This window comes from Antennarius striatus, chromosome 14 (assembly GCF_040054535.1).
Source record: "Antennarius striatus isolate MH-2024 chromosome 14, ASM4005453v1, whole genome shotgun sequence".
Taxonomy (NCBI): Eukaryota; Metazoa; Chordata; class Actinopteri; order Lophiiformes; family Antennariidae; genus Antennarius; species Antennarius striatus.
The window spans coordinates 12,687,834-12,705,768 of record NC_090789.1 but is presented as its reverse complement, the minus strand read 5'-3'; the positions used below and the strand labels follow the sequence as shown (position 1 = coordinate 12,705,768).

Here is a 17,935-nt window from a genome sequence, read left to right as displayed (position 1 = left end):
GACAATTACCAAGGATAAATTAGATGAATGGGTCTTATTGCAGACAATGTGACGACATTGTATTGAAGCAGTAATTGTTTTGGCAGATATGCCTTCAGTGAGGCTTGAAAATAATATGATTGGTGTTGCCTGTTTCCTTTGATGCACACAAGATGGAAATACACCCCAACTGCTATCTTTTTTACCTAATATGAAAATAACAATACGTTGTAAACGTTTAATTTTCAACCCTCTGTTTTCAACTGTTTATCATCAGAGCTAATACGTCATCTGACTTTTAACCAAACAGATATGAGATTTATGCATTATTTCCATACATTTGTGTCATGCACTTGTTCACATCAGCTACAACTGATATTAAGTCTGTATAAATAAATAAAGCAAGTTATCTCAAAAACTCATGCCTTTGTTCAGTGGTGGGTGGAATGCAACTGAATCCCAGCTTCCTGCTATACAAACCTTGAAGGCTACACCTCAGTTCAAGATTAGAAATATTTCCTGTTTGATAAGCAGATCCAGTCTTGAACTCAATTTTGATAAAATGCTATCCAATCCTCTGCTGGGATGGTGAATCTTCAGTGTGGTGTATAGTCCTCCTCTTAACAGGATTGGGAGCTCAGTTGTATTTAACTGATGCTTTAAAAAGCTCTGGTGTTTAAGCTCCAAAAGGCAACACCCCCACCTTGGCAGAGGGCAGGGTGACACATGGCATACACACCGCTTGCCACTGCTAACGCTTTGGGTGGAAGTAAATATGACTTATCTGTCACTGTTGGTTACGAGAGGCGATTAAAGTCCACTTGAAACAGGTTTCCAATTAAAAAAGGTAATTTAGCAACCATTTTAGGTGAAAGGCTTTTGACTCCAATCTCAGAGCACAGTTTTGCATAATTGCCCATAAAGCCTATTCAACTTCTTTAAGTCTTAATTTGGTAACATGCCCTTCCATCCTCCGGCTAGAGGTGGCTGTTTTGGGGGTTACTTGAGCCAATCAGAGCAGAACCTTACATGGTGAAAGAGAGCATAGGTCTCCCTTTCAATTATTTCCTCCAAGGACCACATGTCCTCCTGTGTTTAAGTTTCAGACAAGGATGCAAATTACAAAAAGCTGACTCCTAATTGATGTTTTGTTTTTTGTTTTTTGTTTTTTTTGTTTTTTTGGGTTTTTTTTTTTTGGGGGGGGGGATTAATCCTGCTAATCATTATGTCTTCATAGTATCATGATCAATAAATTAACTCAGACTTTTCTTTTTTCCTCACAGGAGACCAGAATTAACTGCATCCGAATCGCTCGCAAAGGTAATTGTCCCTTCAACACTTGTTAATTCTGACATTCACTGACATTTTCACATTAAATAATCATCATTACATAAATTATGATCATAACATGCCCTATGTCCTGGTCTGTACTTTTTACATTAAGCTACGTACTTGGACTGCTATATTAAAGGGAGATGATTTATGGCATAAAAAAAAGATGATTTTTCATTTTTTAAGTTCTGATGGAACGTCTTCTTTTTGGTGATTACAAATGCTTGGGAAAACTGACGTAAAACCAATCCTGAAGGTTCTTATTCAGGAAAGCGCAGCAAATTTGCAGTTTCATAAATGAGACTCAGATTTTTTGGACAGACATATTGGATTTTAGTTAATATAATAACATAACCTTGCAGATGAAATGCAAAAGAAAAATCTAAATTAATCTAAGAAACATTGTAATGGATGGAGAATAAGTTGTTCTTATGCTAATACAACATGAACAGAGGTGTGTTTTTAATTGTTTACCAATGTTTTATTATTTAAAGTCAAGAAATTGAAGAAAATATTTCAAGTAAACACCAATTAAATTATAATTAACATATGTCAAAGAAAAAGAAGCTTTTTCTTTGCATGCTACGAAAGGCTACCGCAATTTCAGTATACCAATATACTCTACAGTACTACTGTATATCATGATGACATCTTTAAGTGCAGTGCTTTTCAATTATTTTCTGTAACCCCCCCCAGCAAGAAGAAAACAATTCATGTCCCCCACTCTCTACCGCGACTATAAATATCTGTTGTCTATAAAATCGTTATAAGTGCAGCTCTGCATAACATTGTATTCTTATTAACATTAAAGAAAACAAAAAAAACAACATTGTTCAGTTTATGACAAAGAATAATTTTACCAAGCTTATTTTTTAGTCTACAACGGTAACATTTTAAGTGCATCAATTTCCATGAAATAAAAAGAAAACAACCTTGTTTAATCTGTAAACATTTTTGACCAATTTATTGCACTATTTGATACTGAAAAATTAAATTAAAAATCAATAAATAATTTGATAAAATTCAAATTCAGTTCAGTAACATTAACTGAGGAGCTCAATATATAAAACACCTTAACGTACAAAACAAAAATGAATACAACAATTTGTACTTTTTTTTTTTTCTTTCTTTTTTATATCAAAATGAGGAAGTCAAGATTAATGGCTTCAATGAGCACGTTTAGGCAGTCACAGTTTTTCGAGACAAGGTTTGAAACGTTATACTGTACTGAACTCAGAGCTGCTGCTCAATGTTTCAGCTCCTCTGCTATGGTGGGTTTTTTGCACTGATCAGTTTGGTACTCCACTTTATACGATGCTAACAGACCTTGCCAGTTTACTGAAGTAACATTCACAAAGCGGAATAATTGCTGGCAATATTCGGCACGTTTTTGCTGAAAAAACTCTAGCAGCTTATCAGCGTGATTGGGATGAAATGTGTTTAAGCTGTGCCTTCATTCATTAGGCTTCAAGCTGTCCGGCCTCAGCATTTTTAGACACAGTAAACACACCAGACTCTCATCATCTCCCACTGTAGTCAGTGAAGCTCAACGCTACAGACGCTTCGTCATAGTTTGAGCTACTACTCCCTGCGCACACCTGACAATGAGAGCGCCACTGCCAACTACTTTAGTGGATGTGTAATTATGCTTTATTCTAGTACGGCAAAAAAAGCATGTACCCCAGGGTCACACGAGACCCTCCTTTCATCGCAAAGCGCCCCTCCAGGGGGCCGCGCCCCTCTATTTGAGAGACGCTGGGATGATGTCAAATTATTTCAGGATGCTACTGGAACGCATTTAAAATTAGAGGTCCTAGTGGCTGATGTAGCTCCAGATTATTAGAGACTGTATTACTTGCCCTGGACGACACAGTGGCACATTGGGTAGCGCTGTTGCCGCACAGAAAGGCGGTTCTGGGTTCAAGTTCCCCTCTGTGTGGAGCTTGCATGTTCTCCCCGTGTCTGCGTGGGTTCTTTCCCGGTTCTCTGGCTTCCTCCCACCTCCAAAAACAGGTTAATTTGCCGTTCGAAATTGGCTGTAGTGTGTGAGTGTGAGCGTACATGGTTGTCTGTCTTTGCATGGCTCCGCCTCACACCCTCAGACAGCTGGGATTGGCTCCAGCTTCCCGTACGGCGGATAAAGCAGTTCAGAAGATGAATGAATGATGAATTACTGTCCTTTTGAGGACACCATCAACAGTTTCATTCTCGCTGCTGTTTTACAGCAAACCATTTCGACATCTTATAATAGACCATGTTCACTTTGAACTCCCAGCAGGGCAAAGCCAGTTGAATGGGCATTTAGCTGCTTGACTATCAACTGCTGTAATCGGCCGCAAATAGGTACTTCTTATCCTGCTGTTTTCTGGATGTTGCTGTGGTGTAGACGATCAAATTTGATCGTTTGTCTATTATAATGCAGGGTATAATACTGCTGGCTGTTTATCTTCTCATGAAGCCCAAATTTGTTTGGGTGCATTACAAACTGATGATGAATGAATAATGTCAATTGATTAATGTCAACAAAAATTACATCATTAACCAGAAATGTTCTCCTGCTACCACGTTTGCTTCCACATGGCACAATTTCTGCAGTTACAAGCACCTTCTTTTATAAAATTATCTCTAATAATGGTGGTTTATGGGAGACATTCTTTTCCTCAAGGCATTTTTGAACCATGAGGCTGATGCAACTGTATTATTATTATTATTATTATTATTATTGTTATTGTTATTTTTATTGTTATTCTTATTATTATTCTTATTTTTATTATTATTATTATTATTATTATTATTATTATTATTATTATTATTACTATTATTATTGGCCATTAACATAGGTTTCACTAAATCAAAGGACTAACATATATCCAGACAATCCCATATTACATTTTTGAGATGTGGCTTTGCAGTATGTTTGTTACAGCTTTACAACTGGCGCTTATACCTGTATATACTGTATAAGCAATCTAAACCTTTAACATCCTTTTTATCTGAACCACTTATTCTGAGGTAAAAATTAATTGTACCTCTGCAGGTATCGCACAAAATTAGTACGATTTATGTGATGTTACTTTCTATTGCAAAACGTCCTGCTGTTTCTGCTGTAGGCATGCAGAATTGCAGAGCTGCACTGAAATGGATTGGAAAATTATAATGACCCATAATATTATCTTAACTACTTAAGATAATAAGGTTATACTGTATACTGGTTTAATGTGATTGACTCCTTTTGTTGAAAGGTGTCTTGCAGAGCCACATCCCTGTGTTTCAGCAATTACACTGATGAATAAAACCTTATCATCATCTATTGTAATGAGGATGTGAAAATAAGAGGCAGGTTATGGAAGCCTAGAATTCAGAAAATGCTACAGTAGCAGCAGTGTCGGGGTGAGACAGAGGCCGGCAGTTATGTTTTCCTCATAATTTTGAATGTAAGTCAAATTTTGATGCTTTAGGTGATAAAGCTGCTGCTGGATGGGTTTTTCTGCGGTTTCAACTGCATGGCACAGAGTGTGTTTCGGTGGCTTCTGCATTTACCCTAGATGGGACTGCTGTTTTAGAGATTTGATGCAGGCTTTAGTTGTTTATGGTGCCACAGGACGGAAGCCCTCATCTAGGTCCCACCTCAACACAGACACCAATGAAAAGGTGAAAGCAAACATCCATCCATGTTTCCACTCTCTACCTCTCGTATCACTGACACTGACATTTTGGCAAACCCCTCCTGGGCTTCGATGGCTTTGAAATCCAGACTGCGGTATCCGTTTTTTTTTTTCCTCGAGAGAGAGGAAACGACCAGGAGTGTTTGCTTGACAGGCAGACACAGATAGAAAGCTCTCAGTTCAAACAATACGGGAGGGTGAGAGACAGAGGGTGAAATGGAGTTGTTCCCCCTTCCCTCCCAACTGAATTATGTCTGAAGTTTGTAGCACTCTTGAGAAAGGTGGCAGTTAAATTGGATTCCTCTCCCTGAACTCTTTCTTATCTGAAGTGTGATGGCATCAAGGAAACATACCTTACTATTGTCTGCTGGCATGTCACGTAAGTAGAGAAGGTGCATTACAGGCATATTTATAGGAGACATTTTTTCTCTGGCTCTGCACATGACAGTGGCAGACAGACACGCCTAAAGGACATGCTGATGTTACTCCAGTTGCCTCAGAGGTTCTCTCTTGAGACCAGTCCTGACTGCTTTTTAGTTCCTCTAACCAGCTTCCCACGCACAAATTCTGTCAGCTGAAGTGTTTGGCCAAGCTACTGCGGTCCCCACATGAAACACAGCCACCATTATCTGACATTAAAGAACAGTCACAACACGTTCATTACAAATCAAATCATCTTCAAAGACACACCATTCTGCTACAAGGAGGATTTTATTCATGTCGGCTCAGGCGTTATAAAAGTGTCACATTCACATTTTGGTTTTGCGGCATTTTAAAAATATGCCTAAAATCTTTGTGACACTTCAATGAAATGGAATCAAACCATGAATTCTGAAATATTTTATTTATGCTCTATTTAACTCAACTCTTAATGGAACCATTAACTTATATGATGGGTCAGTTTCAGATATAAAACATGACAAATTTATGCAATATTATTAATATTGTGATTTTAAATCACCCTGGTTTCCCTCTGTGCTAACTCAGATTTCCTTGGTAGAGTTTTAATATGAAAGTGTGAAAAAGAAGCAATCATCCATCCAGATGTGATTAAAAAAAAAAAAAGACAAAATAAGCAGTCAACAGGCCTAATTCTTTTTGTTAGGTAATGGTAGGCCATATGAGCCTACATTCCAAACAGATCAACAGTCATATGCAATTTCCTCCGGGATTAATAAAGTATAACTATCTATCTATCTATCTATCTATCTATCTATCTATCTATCTATCTATCTATCTATCTATCTATCTATCTATCTATCTATCTATCTATCTATCTATCTATCTATCTATATTTAATAAAAACTTAAAACAACATGAAAATCTTACTATATCTGTGCCAGCCAAGATGTGGAAGATGAAGATGATGAAGATGTGCTAATTAGGGTTTAGGACCAGGAATAGGGCCAATCGTGTGAACATGGCTAGGGGATTTAGCCGAATGCAAATGGTCTAATGTAACATTAACACCCCATGCATTAAGACTCCACATGTCATGTCAGAATAACTCACCAAACATCAGACTAAGTTAACAGTTTGCTTTGAAGTTGGACTTCATGTGGCCTTTTTGGCTTTCTTGTTGGTGCATGTAGGAGCCATCCATGAGGGTTGGACCAATATATATGTGCCTGATGGATTCATGTGTGGGTATTGGCTTATAGTGGGAGGAGTGGCACGGGGTGTGTGTCTTCAGTAGTTAATAATTAATGCCATTCACCTGTTTTCACCGGTTACGTATATTTAAGGCGTGGGGTGAGCACCGGGCTGAAACTTTCTGTTGAAATTTGAATTCCATTTTAATTAGCTCGCGCGTCATCAGTTATCTCCAGTGTTTAGCCCGCAACGGCTGTTTTGTCATATGGTCATTTGTCTTAGAAGGTGTTCAGAGGCTTTGCTATTAGCCAATCATAATTTAAAATACAAAGAAGTACCAATTGATAGCTTTAACATTCTCTGCAAAATGGCGAGAATCTAAGGATCTAAGGAGAATGACAATAAAAACTGGAAAAACTGGGTAGCCTCTTCTGTGGATGAGTTAAGGAGCGACTTAAATAAGCTCTGCAGTGGCTATGATAAGAAGTTGGAAGAAAAGCTGAAACCGGTACCAGACTACATGGAAAAAATGAAGGATGATGTGGAGAAAATGCAGAAAGACGCAGATGAAAAAGAACGAAGAATGGGTGTCCTAGGACAAGTACAACAAAGAATGGAGGAAATGGAACAAAGCATTCTAATAAATGACGGCGTCAAATTTAAGCCGAAGACTTACGCACATGCTGTGGCCAGAGGAGAGGGAGCTGAACACAGCACTGACTATGAGACAGTGGAACAACGTGATTTCTCAACTGAGGGATTTAGGAGATTAATATCAGTCCGGACCAGATCGAGACTTGTCACCCATTACCATCTTGAGGTAAAAGACCACCTGCAGTGCTGATAAAATTCCGAAATCGCAAGTACAAAATTGCTCTTCTGAAACAAGGCTCTAAACTGAAAGGAAAAGATGTAAACATCAATGAGAATCTCACCAAAAAGAAAGCTGATATCGCCAAAAAAGCTCGTCAGCTGAAGAATAATGGGCGGATCGACAACATCTGGACAAACAACTGCAGGATCTTCACCAAAACAAAGGGGCTTTCTCCGGAGCAGATGAAAACAATGATGATCAAAAATATGGAAGAATTGGAGAAATTCAACCAATAAGGTATGAATATAAGTAAAAACTGAAATGAAAGCATTCTTTAGACAATGCTTTGATTAAAACATAAATAAAACATGGTGAGATACATCTATATTTAATTATTATTCAACCATAATCATAGATTTACTGTTGAAGACTAAAGCAGAGAGATAAATGTGACACGGCATGGAATATACACACAGAACCTGTTGCTCACAATGCTTTCAGGTTAAGAGTGCAGGGAATTGTAACCTCTTATCTTATTTGTGTCTTTATCTATTATTCAAAGTGCACACCTACAGTTCATTTGCTGGAGCTCTGGGGTACAATTAGTGTTTATTGCATTTCTTTTGCACAATTTCACACTGATTTTAACAATCAGCAACATAAATAGTAACAGAGAGGTGGAACCACATGAAGTTAAAATAAGATTAAAAAAAAAAAAAAAGGTGTATACATAAATACAAATAAACAATATCAGCATAAGTAAAGGGTCTTTGTGTCCAAGTCAAGTTTTTACAAAGCATGCAAATGTAATGTAGAAGAAGAAAAAGAAAATAATTGACAGACAATAGTGACTTAAAAAAGGATAGTAAATTGAGAACGAAGACAAAGTATAATTTTCCTCTGAAAGATCGCTCTCTAACTAAGGGTTCCAAACAAAAAATGCCTGGTCCCCTTTAGTGTGAAGGTTTGAATGTGGAACAAACTGTGTGGCCTCCCAGGTGACATTTGAACTGAGAGGAGGAACAGGACGTCCACTACATATTCTGAATCCAGTCCTCCTGAGTAGTATCTACAGGTCGCATGTGTAACCTGATATACAGTATTCAGGAATGATAGTTGATTGAAAGATATCACTGTGGGATGATAGAAACACATTACAGGCTACTGGCACTAAGAAAATAATGTACAATCAGCACTTGGTAAGTTAATCATTTGGCATTTGTAATCACACTAAAGTTGTGTATCCTCTTGTACATGTCATGTCATTGATCTTCACTGTTTCACATCAGGAACAAGAAGTACAGTAGAGCCCACTTGTGAAAGGATTGAGAACTACAGTACCATTAAAAGCCATATCTGTTTTTACTCACAAATTTCATGCCAGTAAAAATCAACATCATAAACTGGGAAATCAAATTGAACTTACAGTCACTTTAACACTATCAAATATCAACAATACAGAAGCATCTAGAATATCTCAAAGAGTAAAGGAGAAAAGTGTTTTTGGTAAGAATTCATGTGACTCTGTTGCTGTGGAAACTCGAGACTAGATTTATCTCACAGAAGTAATATAATACAGTTTGAAGCCTGTGCATACTCAAGTCAATTCCTATTTCCTTTGTATCTACAGTTATTCAATGTGCTTTTCCTGGCAAATTGTAGATACAGTACATTGTTGACACATGCATCCCATTTGCTTTCACCTCGCCTATTCTTGAGAATCCCTTTGTGTGACCACAACTGTTTTTTTTGCGAGGTGATGAAATGAACCACTATAGCTTCTTTCTAAATATTGCCCTAAGAGCAGATGACTCACCCAGCACGATTTGTGTGATAATAGGAAGTCTCTCAGGCTTTATTGTCTGCCAGGAGCTATAGCCACCACCACCAGCTTATCAAGCCAAACTCAGAATTCTGCCTTGTTTCCTCTTTTCAGTTGCAGACAAAAGGCAATAGCTCCACTGCGATCCTTTCTTTGTTATTTAGTTAGTTTGAGATATTGTCCAATTCACTTGTACTGCCAAACTCACAGGGACACGACAAAGCCCCTTTAAATGATTCTATCTCTGTATTTCATTTTATTCCCAGCATTGGTTGTTTTATCATTGCTGTGATGGCTTGTTAATGAAGTACACTGCGCTAAATGTCAAATAATACGCTGTCAATTCCTTCATATCTAATAGCAATTTTCACCTTTGGATAAAGCACAACAGGGAGTCCAGATATTTCACAGACAGAGATTTCATGCTCTTGGTGAGCTGAGCTGGTGATGTGCGCTGAGTAGGAGGAAAATGCCTGTGGAAAGAGAGCGCACATCAGCTTAGAAAGTCTTTCCCAAGCCAAACATGTTTAGCTCCCCTTTGTAGACACACAAGTTGCTGATGTCAGTGCACCCACAAAGTGTTCGAGATACTCTTTAGTGAGCACTTTATTCTGTTTCTAGCCATTTTAAATGCTAATACACCAATTTGCTGACGAGCCGTAAATACCCTTCTTTGAAAGTGCCAAGTGGATCTGTGGCAACCCATAACTCATTCAACTTAGTCTGAATTAACTTCCTGGATGAAATACCAGAGGGTGAAAATCTCCATCCTATCCACATACCCATGCAGCGTAAAGACACTCTTTGAGTCAAAATACATGCCCTAAAACAATAGTAATTATACTAATCTACTCACAAACCTAGTGACAGGTTAAAGGTCAAAAGTGCAATCATTCAAGACCGCATATTTTTTTAAGCAATTAATTACTTTTTCCTCAAAAACTAAATAAATACACACATAAATAAGAGTAAAATCCTAAACAGCTCCAAAGTTAGGAGTACAGTGCGCCCTCGCGCATCAACGCTCGCGACTTCACCTCAATGCGGATTTTTGGTAGGCAGTCCGGTGATACTGTACGCGGATTCTATTGGCTGATGGCATCCGGAAGTGCGCTCCCTCCTGTGAGTCTCGGACTTCCGTGAGACACAAAAGTGCTTTAAACAGTCCATAAGAGTGTGGGAAAAGGTAATACAGATAGTGGGTGGTTTAATATCAGAATGATGAGGGTTGATAAACGTTAATATTACCGTAAATAATAAGATAAATGGTTTGTTGCTGTATTGCGGAATTCATTAATCACGTGTGGTTCCTGGAATTCATTAACCACGAGAAATGAGGACGCACTATCTACAAGAGTTTTACAAGACCATACTAAAGAGTGGAATGCTTATTTCACATGGAGACAAAACCAGGATCCTGCCAAACGTCAGACACAAATGAGAAAAATCAAATGAATACAGGGCTAGTGTGGAAATGACTGAAGTTGTTAATGAGAATATTAAGGTTTTCAGCATTTTAGAGAAATTACTTTTGCAGGATGGTCATTGTAGTATTATTATTTTTCATTTTTATTTGTCTGAGGGAAAGTAGTCAATTTATGTAGTGGGCAATCACACCCTGCTGTCCCATTTACTGTCAACGGCACATGCTCGGCAGGGGGACAGGAAGAGAAATTGCCATGGTGGGAAAAGCTGGTGTGTTCTCCGGAAAAGACTAAATGTGTTTGTCTGGCAAAAAGTGAGCAAACTAGTATTGACTTAACAGTAAAATCATGTTGAGCACTGAGTAGAAAATGGGGAAATAAGGATAGTTGGAAATATGTCTTTCAAATGTTATTACAACAAAGCCCCTACCCCTCCCTCGCTGATACATCAGTATTGTGTTCAAAGCATTGTTTTTCCCTTCAAATATTACTACTCTTAATTTTTGGGATTGATATATGCACCTACAAAACACTACTGCTGGATAACATTTGACTGTTGAATGTTATTAAATGTTTTTTCCAGATTCTTAAACACCGCCCTGCTTCTACTTTTAAAATGTTGTTTACAAGACATCCCAAAACCTTCATGGGCAAATAAAACCTCAACTATTTGCACATAGCCAGAGTGAAATCTCCTCAAGGAATATGTGAGAAAATATGTTTCTTTCAACATTTGATGTTGCTTATGTGGAAGAACAGCTTACTTTTCTTGTTTGGTGCCATAAATCAGTCAAGCAATGCTGCACATTTCCCACCCAGCAGTTCCTCAGTAAAGAGACCAGCAGAGACTGCCAATCATCCTGGCAATAGCTTTGTTTGTTTATGATAATTAATCTAAAATGAATGTGTTGATGATTTGTGTATTACTATTACATATCAAACCACTACATTTAACATCTTGCTTTTGCCATTAGTTCAGAATAAATTTACAGTTGTCATCTTTTTAAGATTCTTCCCCTCTTCTGTCATCTCTCATCTGTTCAATGCAGCTGCCTGTAAGGATTCAAAACGTGCACTGGAGGTATCCCAGCATGCTGAAGACATGGGTCTGATCCTTGGGGCCTGTGTTGGTGGTCTGGTGGTCCTCATTCTGCTCCTTGGGGCCGTTGTCATCATTGTCAAGAAGGGGTGAGTGGCAGTGAGGGTATAATTTTAAATGGTTTAGACCTTTTCAGAGTCAAATAGTAAGGCTCTTAATTCATATCGTACCTGTGTAGGCCCTCCAAAAGAGAGAATTTATCTCTATCCCACTTGGCACCTTGGGTCTATTCAGGAAAGCATTTGGCAATAAGAGTGAATTACAACCAGAGTTAGTGGAATGTTAGAGCATTAATCTTCAGCTCTCCCTCTGCTGCTGCAGCCAAGCTTTTTGTGTTTTATCTCATCTTTTAATTTCAAGGTCTGCATGTCAGCTTAGCATATTCAAATGCAGCCTGATCACGACGGAATCATTGGCTGCTTTCCACCTGCAAATTACCTCCGTCGTTGATCACACCTGTAGTGTATTCTTCCTGTACTCGCTGGCTAATGGTGGAACACTCATCTGAGTGTGAAATATTTCATCAAGGGGCATGTTATTCCATTGCCCACTCAATTGCATGAGGCGAGCAGCTGTGAGGTGCCAGTGGAAGGGCTAGTAATTGGTTAGGAAGCTTGTTTTTGCCTTTTCTTTGGTGAGGAACTTCTCTTCCCTAGGAATTTTCTCACAGAATAGAGGGTAAAATGAATGGGATGTCTGGTGGAAGACAGTGACTGATAAGATTCACCGGGCAAATCTCACTTGCACAGTAGGAACTAGAAAGCCACATGGCGGCAACACGAGAAGACAAATATACAGCCAGATATTGCCGCTGTGCACATACAAAATAAGATGTTATCTGAATATGCAAAGGAGCCAAACTCTTCGTTTGTAACAAATGTGCAACAATTCAGTAGTGGCTGCTACACTGTAATTCATTATATAGTATATATAATTTAAAATGAAATCTATTTGCTGTGATAAAAAATGTTTGTTTTTTTTTAAATTTTACACTGTTTTAAAAATTGTCTTCATGCTCAGTTTTCCTTTTTTAAAGAAGACATTAACTTACCTCATCAATAAAATGTGTGGAAACAACTGTATTAATGGTAAGATTTTTTTATTTATTTATTTTTTACTGTATGGAGATATTCTGAAGTTAACCAGCTTTCCCAAACATGTGCTGTCTTGCAATACTTTTGATCATCACTAAAAGCCATAGTTTGGAATTGATGAGTGTTTCAAAGAGTCAAGCTAAGTAATTTGTTAACTTATCAAAAAAATAAATAAATAAATAAATCAAATAAGATATCAATAAAGTAAAATTCACCAATATGTCTTGTTTTTCAAAATAAAAGCTCCATTTGCTCATTATGATGTGAAAATACAGTATATGACTTCCACTTGCTGTTCTTATCTCCTGCTGTTAGCAGACTCTTTAATTTATTTGCTTCTTGGCTGTCCCAACCTGACACACCTTCTCGTTGCTGAAATCTTAATATTAATTTTACCTCCTGTAAATTACCTCTCCACTGGACCTCCTGTCAAACTGACCTCCCCCGGTCCCAGTCTGGCATCCAGCCATGTTGCTGGCCCAGTCCTGTCAGCTGGACACCCCCTAGCTTCATGTTTACCCCAGCTTATGGTACTTATTCCTGTAGCAAGAGATACCTGCAGCAAAGGAAACAGTTTATGTCTAGACCCTCCTTTGAATACGATCCATATTTTACAATTCCATTAGCAAACATGTCTAATTCTGCAATACATTATAGATACTATCAACCCCCCTTACACATATTTATGATGTTTTGGTACTCAGGCCTGCAGGCAAAATTCAGGTTTTGCAGGATATTTGTCTTTTGTGGTCTGTGTTCATAATCTAACACTTCTATATCTAATACTTTGTACCAGATGTTAACTGATGACAATCTTTGTTTGAAGTCTCTGCATTAATTTCCATCCAGATGCATACAAATAATCCAAAGTCTTTGTAAGGAAACTATCTCTTGCAATTTAACAATACTTCCCAATAAATCACACATAGGTGTATACGTAGGTAGACAGTAAATGCCCTGTGCTTACATAGCACCTTTGTAACCTGACTGACAAATCAAAGCTCTTTGCAACACAGTACAAAAAACCAAAGCAATGACAATCCGATCACCATTTTGCCTCATACCACTTTAAAATAGTTTTAATGTCTCCAAAATGAGATACAAAAAGGGAAATGCTGCTTCCAATTTTTGCCTTGGTTGCAATTTTTATGTCCTTCAACACAACTTTGTGTACAGAATTTAAATTTCTATATTTTGTGATTTTTAATTTTAATGTATTTGTGTTCAACTCCATCTGATGATATGGTAAAAAATGTCTCGAAATAGTGGAGGGTGCATTCTAGCCATTTCTGACACAGTCACTATTAGAATAGCTGATTGTCTTTGGATATCAACATGAAAAGTTATCTTGTTATGGACAAGAATTATGGGAACTAAGCAGAAAAGGTTTTTCCTTAATTCATTTTGTACTAGACTTCAAAAAGTTTACCTTTACTTGTTTAACAAAATATGTACTTAATATAATGTTTTCTAATGTGATGATAAATTCAATAATTTGTGTTGATATGCATATCCAACAGTATTGAATTCAAGGTTAAGAAACACCAACAACATAAAAATGAACATGAACATACATATAAATTTATTTGTATTTTACTGCATTTTCACAGTTGATTCCAGTGTGCAGTAGGCCATTTCTTCATTCTCTGTGCCTTGATTCTGCTTCATAATTGCTTATGAAAAACATTCCAGCACATGGTGCATCTTCATTTATCTTTTTGATGCTATCATGATAAACCATTGTCACCTCTCCCCCCCCCCTCTTTCTCTCTCCTTTCCTACTCCTCATGCTAATCAGAAGGGACTTCTATCCTTACCCTTACTACCCGTAAGTTACTACGTTCCCCATCTTCTGACCTGATCCCATATTTCCCTTGCCTGCCCTTCTTGGTTCCTCGATAACTAGTGTGGAATTCAGCATTGCTACTTCCACTTCATCCTCCACTGTGTAGCCCCTTCCTCCTCCTGGTCCTTTACCTTCTGCCGTACTACCTTTGCACCATCCTGACACCAGCCTTGACTCCCACTTATTATCACCAAATCACTTTCCTCCTTGTCTACTTTCAATCTCGTAGCCCTTATATTTCCCCCTCACTCCAATTTATCATCTCACTCGGCCTCTTTTCCTGTTTTCCTTATCTTTTTGCCTGTCTTTCTCTCACCCTGTCATTTCCTTCCTGTTCTGTCTATTGTTACTCCCTACCCTGCTGTCTCTCTCCATTCTCCTGTTCCTTTCTGCATCTCTATAGTAGGAAGAAGGTGGCCATAAACAAGGCAGCCATGTCCTACAGGCAAGAAAAGAGTCGGAAGCTGAGCTCTATAGACTGCAGCATGACAGAGCAGAGCACTCTTCAGCAGGATGAGAGGATGGCCCACTCTTTCATGGATGCCCACGGCTGCAACGCTAGAAGTAAGACAGCCAGGAACATATGGGGCCCTTGAGAAAGTGTCACAAGAAAGTATCACCCTAACCCTCCTTCCTGACATTCAGCCAGGTTTATTTCTGAGCTTTTATCCAATCTGTTCTGCTAGGCCATAAGGTGTTCTCAACGGAAAAATCTTCAAGTTTCCTTTCTGTTTGAATATTCTGCAGAGCCAATCACCCCTCACGTCTTTGCAGATGTGCTGACTTCTTTTCTTTGCGATGTCCCCCAGACTTTTCAACTCAAACTTAGACTTAACATGTCTTCAAAAAATATTAAAAATGAGAAGCCAACTCTGTGTCACAGAGTGCAGAATGTCAGCAGTATGCCTTGAATATGATATGTTCATGTTCCCAGATGAGCAGCGTAGCTCTGTCAACGAGTCCAGCAGTTTACTGGGAGGGTCACCTCACCGTCACTGTCGAAGGAAGAGCTCACCTTATCATACAGGTCAGCTCCACCCTGCTGTAAGAGTGGCTGACCTCCTCCAGCACATCAACCAGATGAAGACAGCTGAGGGATATGGCTTCAAACAAGAGTATGAGGTAAGAAAAGACAAAAGTAAAAGAAGTGATGCAGAAGTACAACTGCAATATTCTGATATACTTTTTACTTGTGTGTCACGATCTAAGTCACTTATTTACAATTAAAGGGGAGGTAGGGATGTAGCAATCTAATTATATTGTACTTCCAATATATGAGGATAGGAAGGTTTGACTGTCTGGGTCTCTCGCACTAAATCTTGAATTTTAACTAGTGTATTAAATATATACAAGGCTTTCAGGTCATAAATAGTTAGAGCCAGATATATTTTTGATATTTACAGATTAAATTAGAACCTCTGGGTTGTGTAAAGGGTGCTCCACAAGCTTCCCCTGATCCTTCTATTGGTCAATTGCATTTCTAAAACGTGTGCAGACTCTGAGGGACTCCAAGAGAGAGGTCAGGTTACAAATTAATTGACCAATCAGCATTCATTAGCAGAATGCTATCAAAATGTAAACATATGAGAAAATGATAATGGCTCACCTGATTTATTACTTCAGTAACCAGTTTGCTGATGAGTTCATTGTCTCCGCACTAGGCAGTCTCAGCTCCAGATTTGGAGCACATTAATGTGTTGGTAGCTGAATGAATTCAGATCCCTGGGGCAAGTTTCTGCACTGATAGAAAGAGTGAACATTGAAAATTGGAGGCTGTTATAGCACATTAATTCCCACGAGTTTGTTGAAAGGTCATATGAATGTACCACATTGTTTTCCATCACAGAAACAAATATAACCTGGGGCCTCCTATGAACCTAAAGATGGTTGTAAGGCTTTGGATTTTAAGAGTTCAAACCTGTGAGGTTTTACATATACACTGTACAGTATGAAGCGCATACAACAATAACTCTTTTAGTTCATATTGAACAGAAAATGGAGTGCTAATAGTGTACAGATGGCATTGTTTAGAAATCAAGCTGTCCTGTATTACTGTTCAAAACTACTATCTTCTTTTAAAAGGCTTAAATGGAGTATTTAATATTCATGAGCAAGCAGTAAAGTGCAGTTTTACTTCATCTGCATTACAGAGATAATGCAGATATACTGAACCTTCCTTGTGCAGTGGAAAGTAATAATGCTTTTCAGAGTTACCTCTTTCCACAAATCAACAATGACAATGAGGTTTTTTTGTTTTGTTTTGAAGTGTGATGAACTATTTTGATTCATTAAGATGTCCAAGGTGGCAAAAAATTGACCACCTTCCAAAATCAATACACATGTATTCTTTTCACCTCTCTGAGCGCTCCCCATTACCCGGAGAAATAAAGATGAAGGGGTTCAGTGTGAATACTACTGCCAACCTTTAGAACCCTTATTTCCCATTGGATTGTACTACTGTTATTGATTAGACTTGTTAAGTTGAGTGATTTTAGAACAAGTTAGATATTTATATGTAGGTAGTGCACTGTATGTGTTGCCAGCATCTATGGTAGAAGGTGTGTCATCCCCCCATGACTGAAGCAGCCCTCCTATGGCTAAATCATCTCATTCTGTTTTCACCTGGAACATCCTGTCAGCTCTGCAACAAATTGGAATGATAACAAGCCAGATCATTGATGGATTAAACAGTCAGTAATTAATCTTATATATGCCGATATTTGTTTTTTCAGCATACATATTTTGATAAGGAACACCTACGGTATATTCGAAGAAAATTAGCTATGTATTGACAGCATATCATAAAGTTGTCACTAGTACAGAACAACCCAAGAAAAATATTATTTGTCATTCCTGTCAACTACACAGAGCTTTATAAGCCTTCATTAGCACATTGCTGCTGTTCTAATTAACTGTTTCTCACCACAGTTGGAGACTTTGTTCATAAAATAAACAATATTATAAAACAGCATCAATCAGGTGGACTTCTGGAATAATTCTAAAAGTCGAGGATATAAATAATTTGAGTAACATCCTACAAGAATATATAAATAAAAAAATAAAAATAATAAAGCATAGCTGTGCTGTGTATCCAGTAGCTGGCTAGGCAATATGAAATAAGGCTTTGGGCTATATTGTATTGCTTTCCACCCAGGACTGGTCCATGGTTGCATCTTATTTCCAACAAAGAGACTGGGTCATTGTTGTTTTTGACCTTTATCCATTTTTTTCTGAAGAGAAGAAGGAGATGTTTAGCTGAACATATGC

General features: G+C 38.0%; 1 protein-coding gene across 6 annotated transcripts in view; it reads left to right on the top strand.

The window, feature by feature from the left end:
• Positions 1–17,935, top strand: part of ptprua (protein tyrosine phosphatase receptor type Ua) — a 184,765-nt gene that overhangs the window by 141,777 nt on the left and 25,053 nt on the right. For 4 of the 6 annotated variants that reach the window (XM_068333144.1, XM_068333141.1, XM_068333142.1 and 1 more), the window contains exons 13-17: positions 1,263–1,299; positions 11,679–11,817; positions 14,621–14,650; positions 15,072–15,232; positions 15,603–15,790. In XM_068333144.1, the coding sequence (XP_068189245.1) occupies positions 1,263–1,299; positions 11,679–11,817; positions 14,621–14,650; positions 15,072–15,232; positions 15,603–15,790 (555 nt within the window). The remainder of the gene's footprint in view (positions 1–1,262; positions 1,300–11,678; positions 11,818–14,620; positions 14,651–15,071; positions 15,233–15,602; positions 15,791–17,935) is intronic. The other 2 variants (XM_068333143.1, XM_068333140.1) reach the window with 1 other exon arrangement.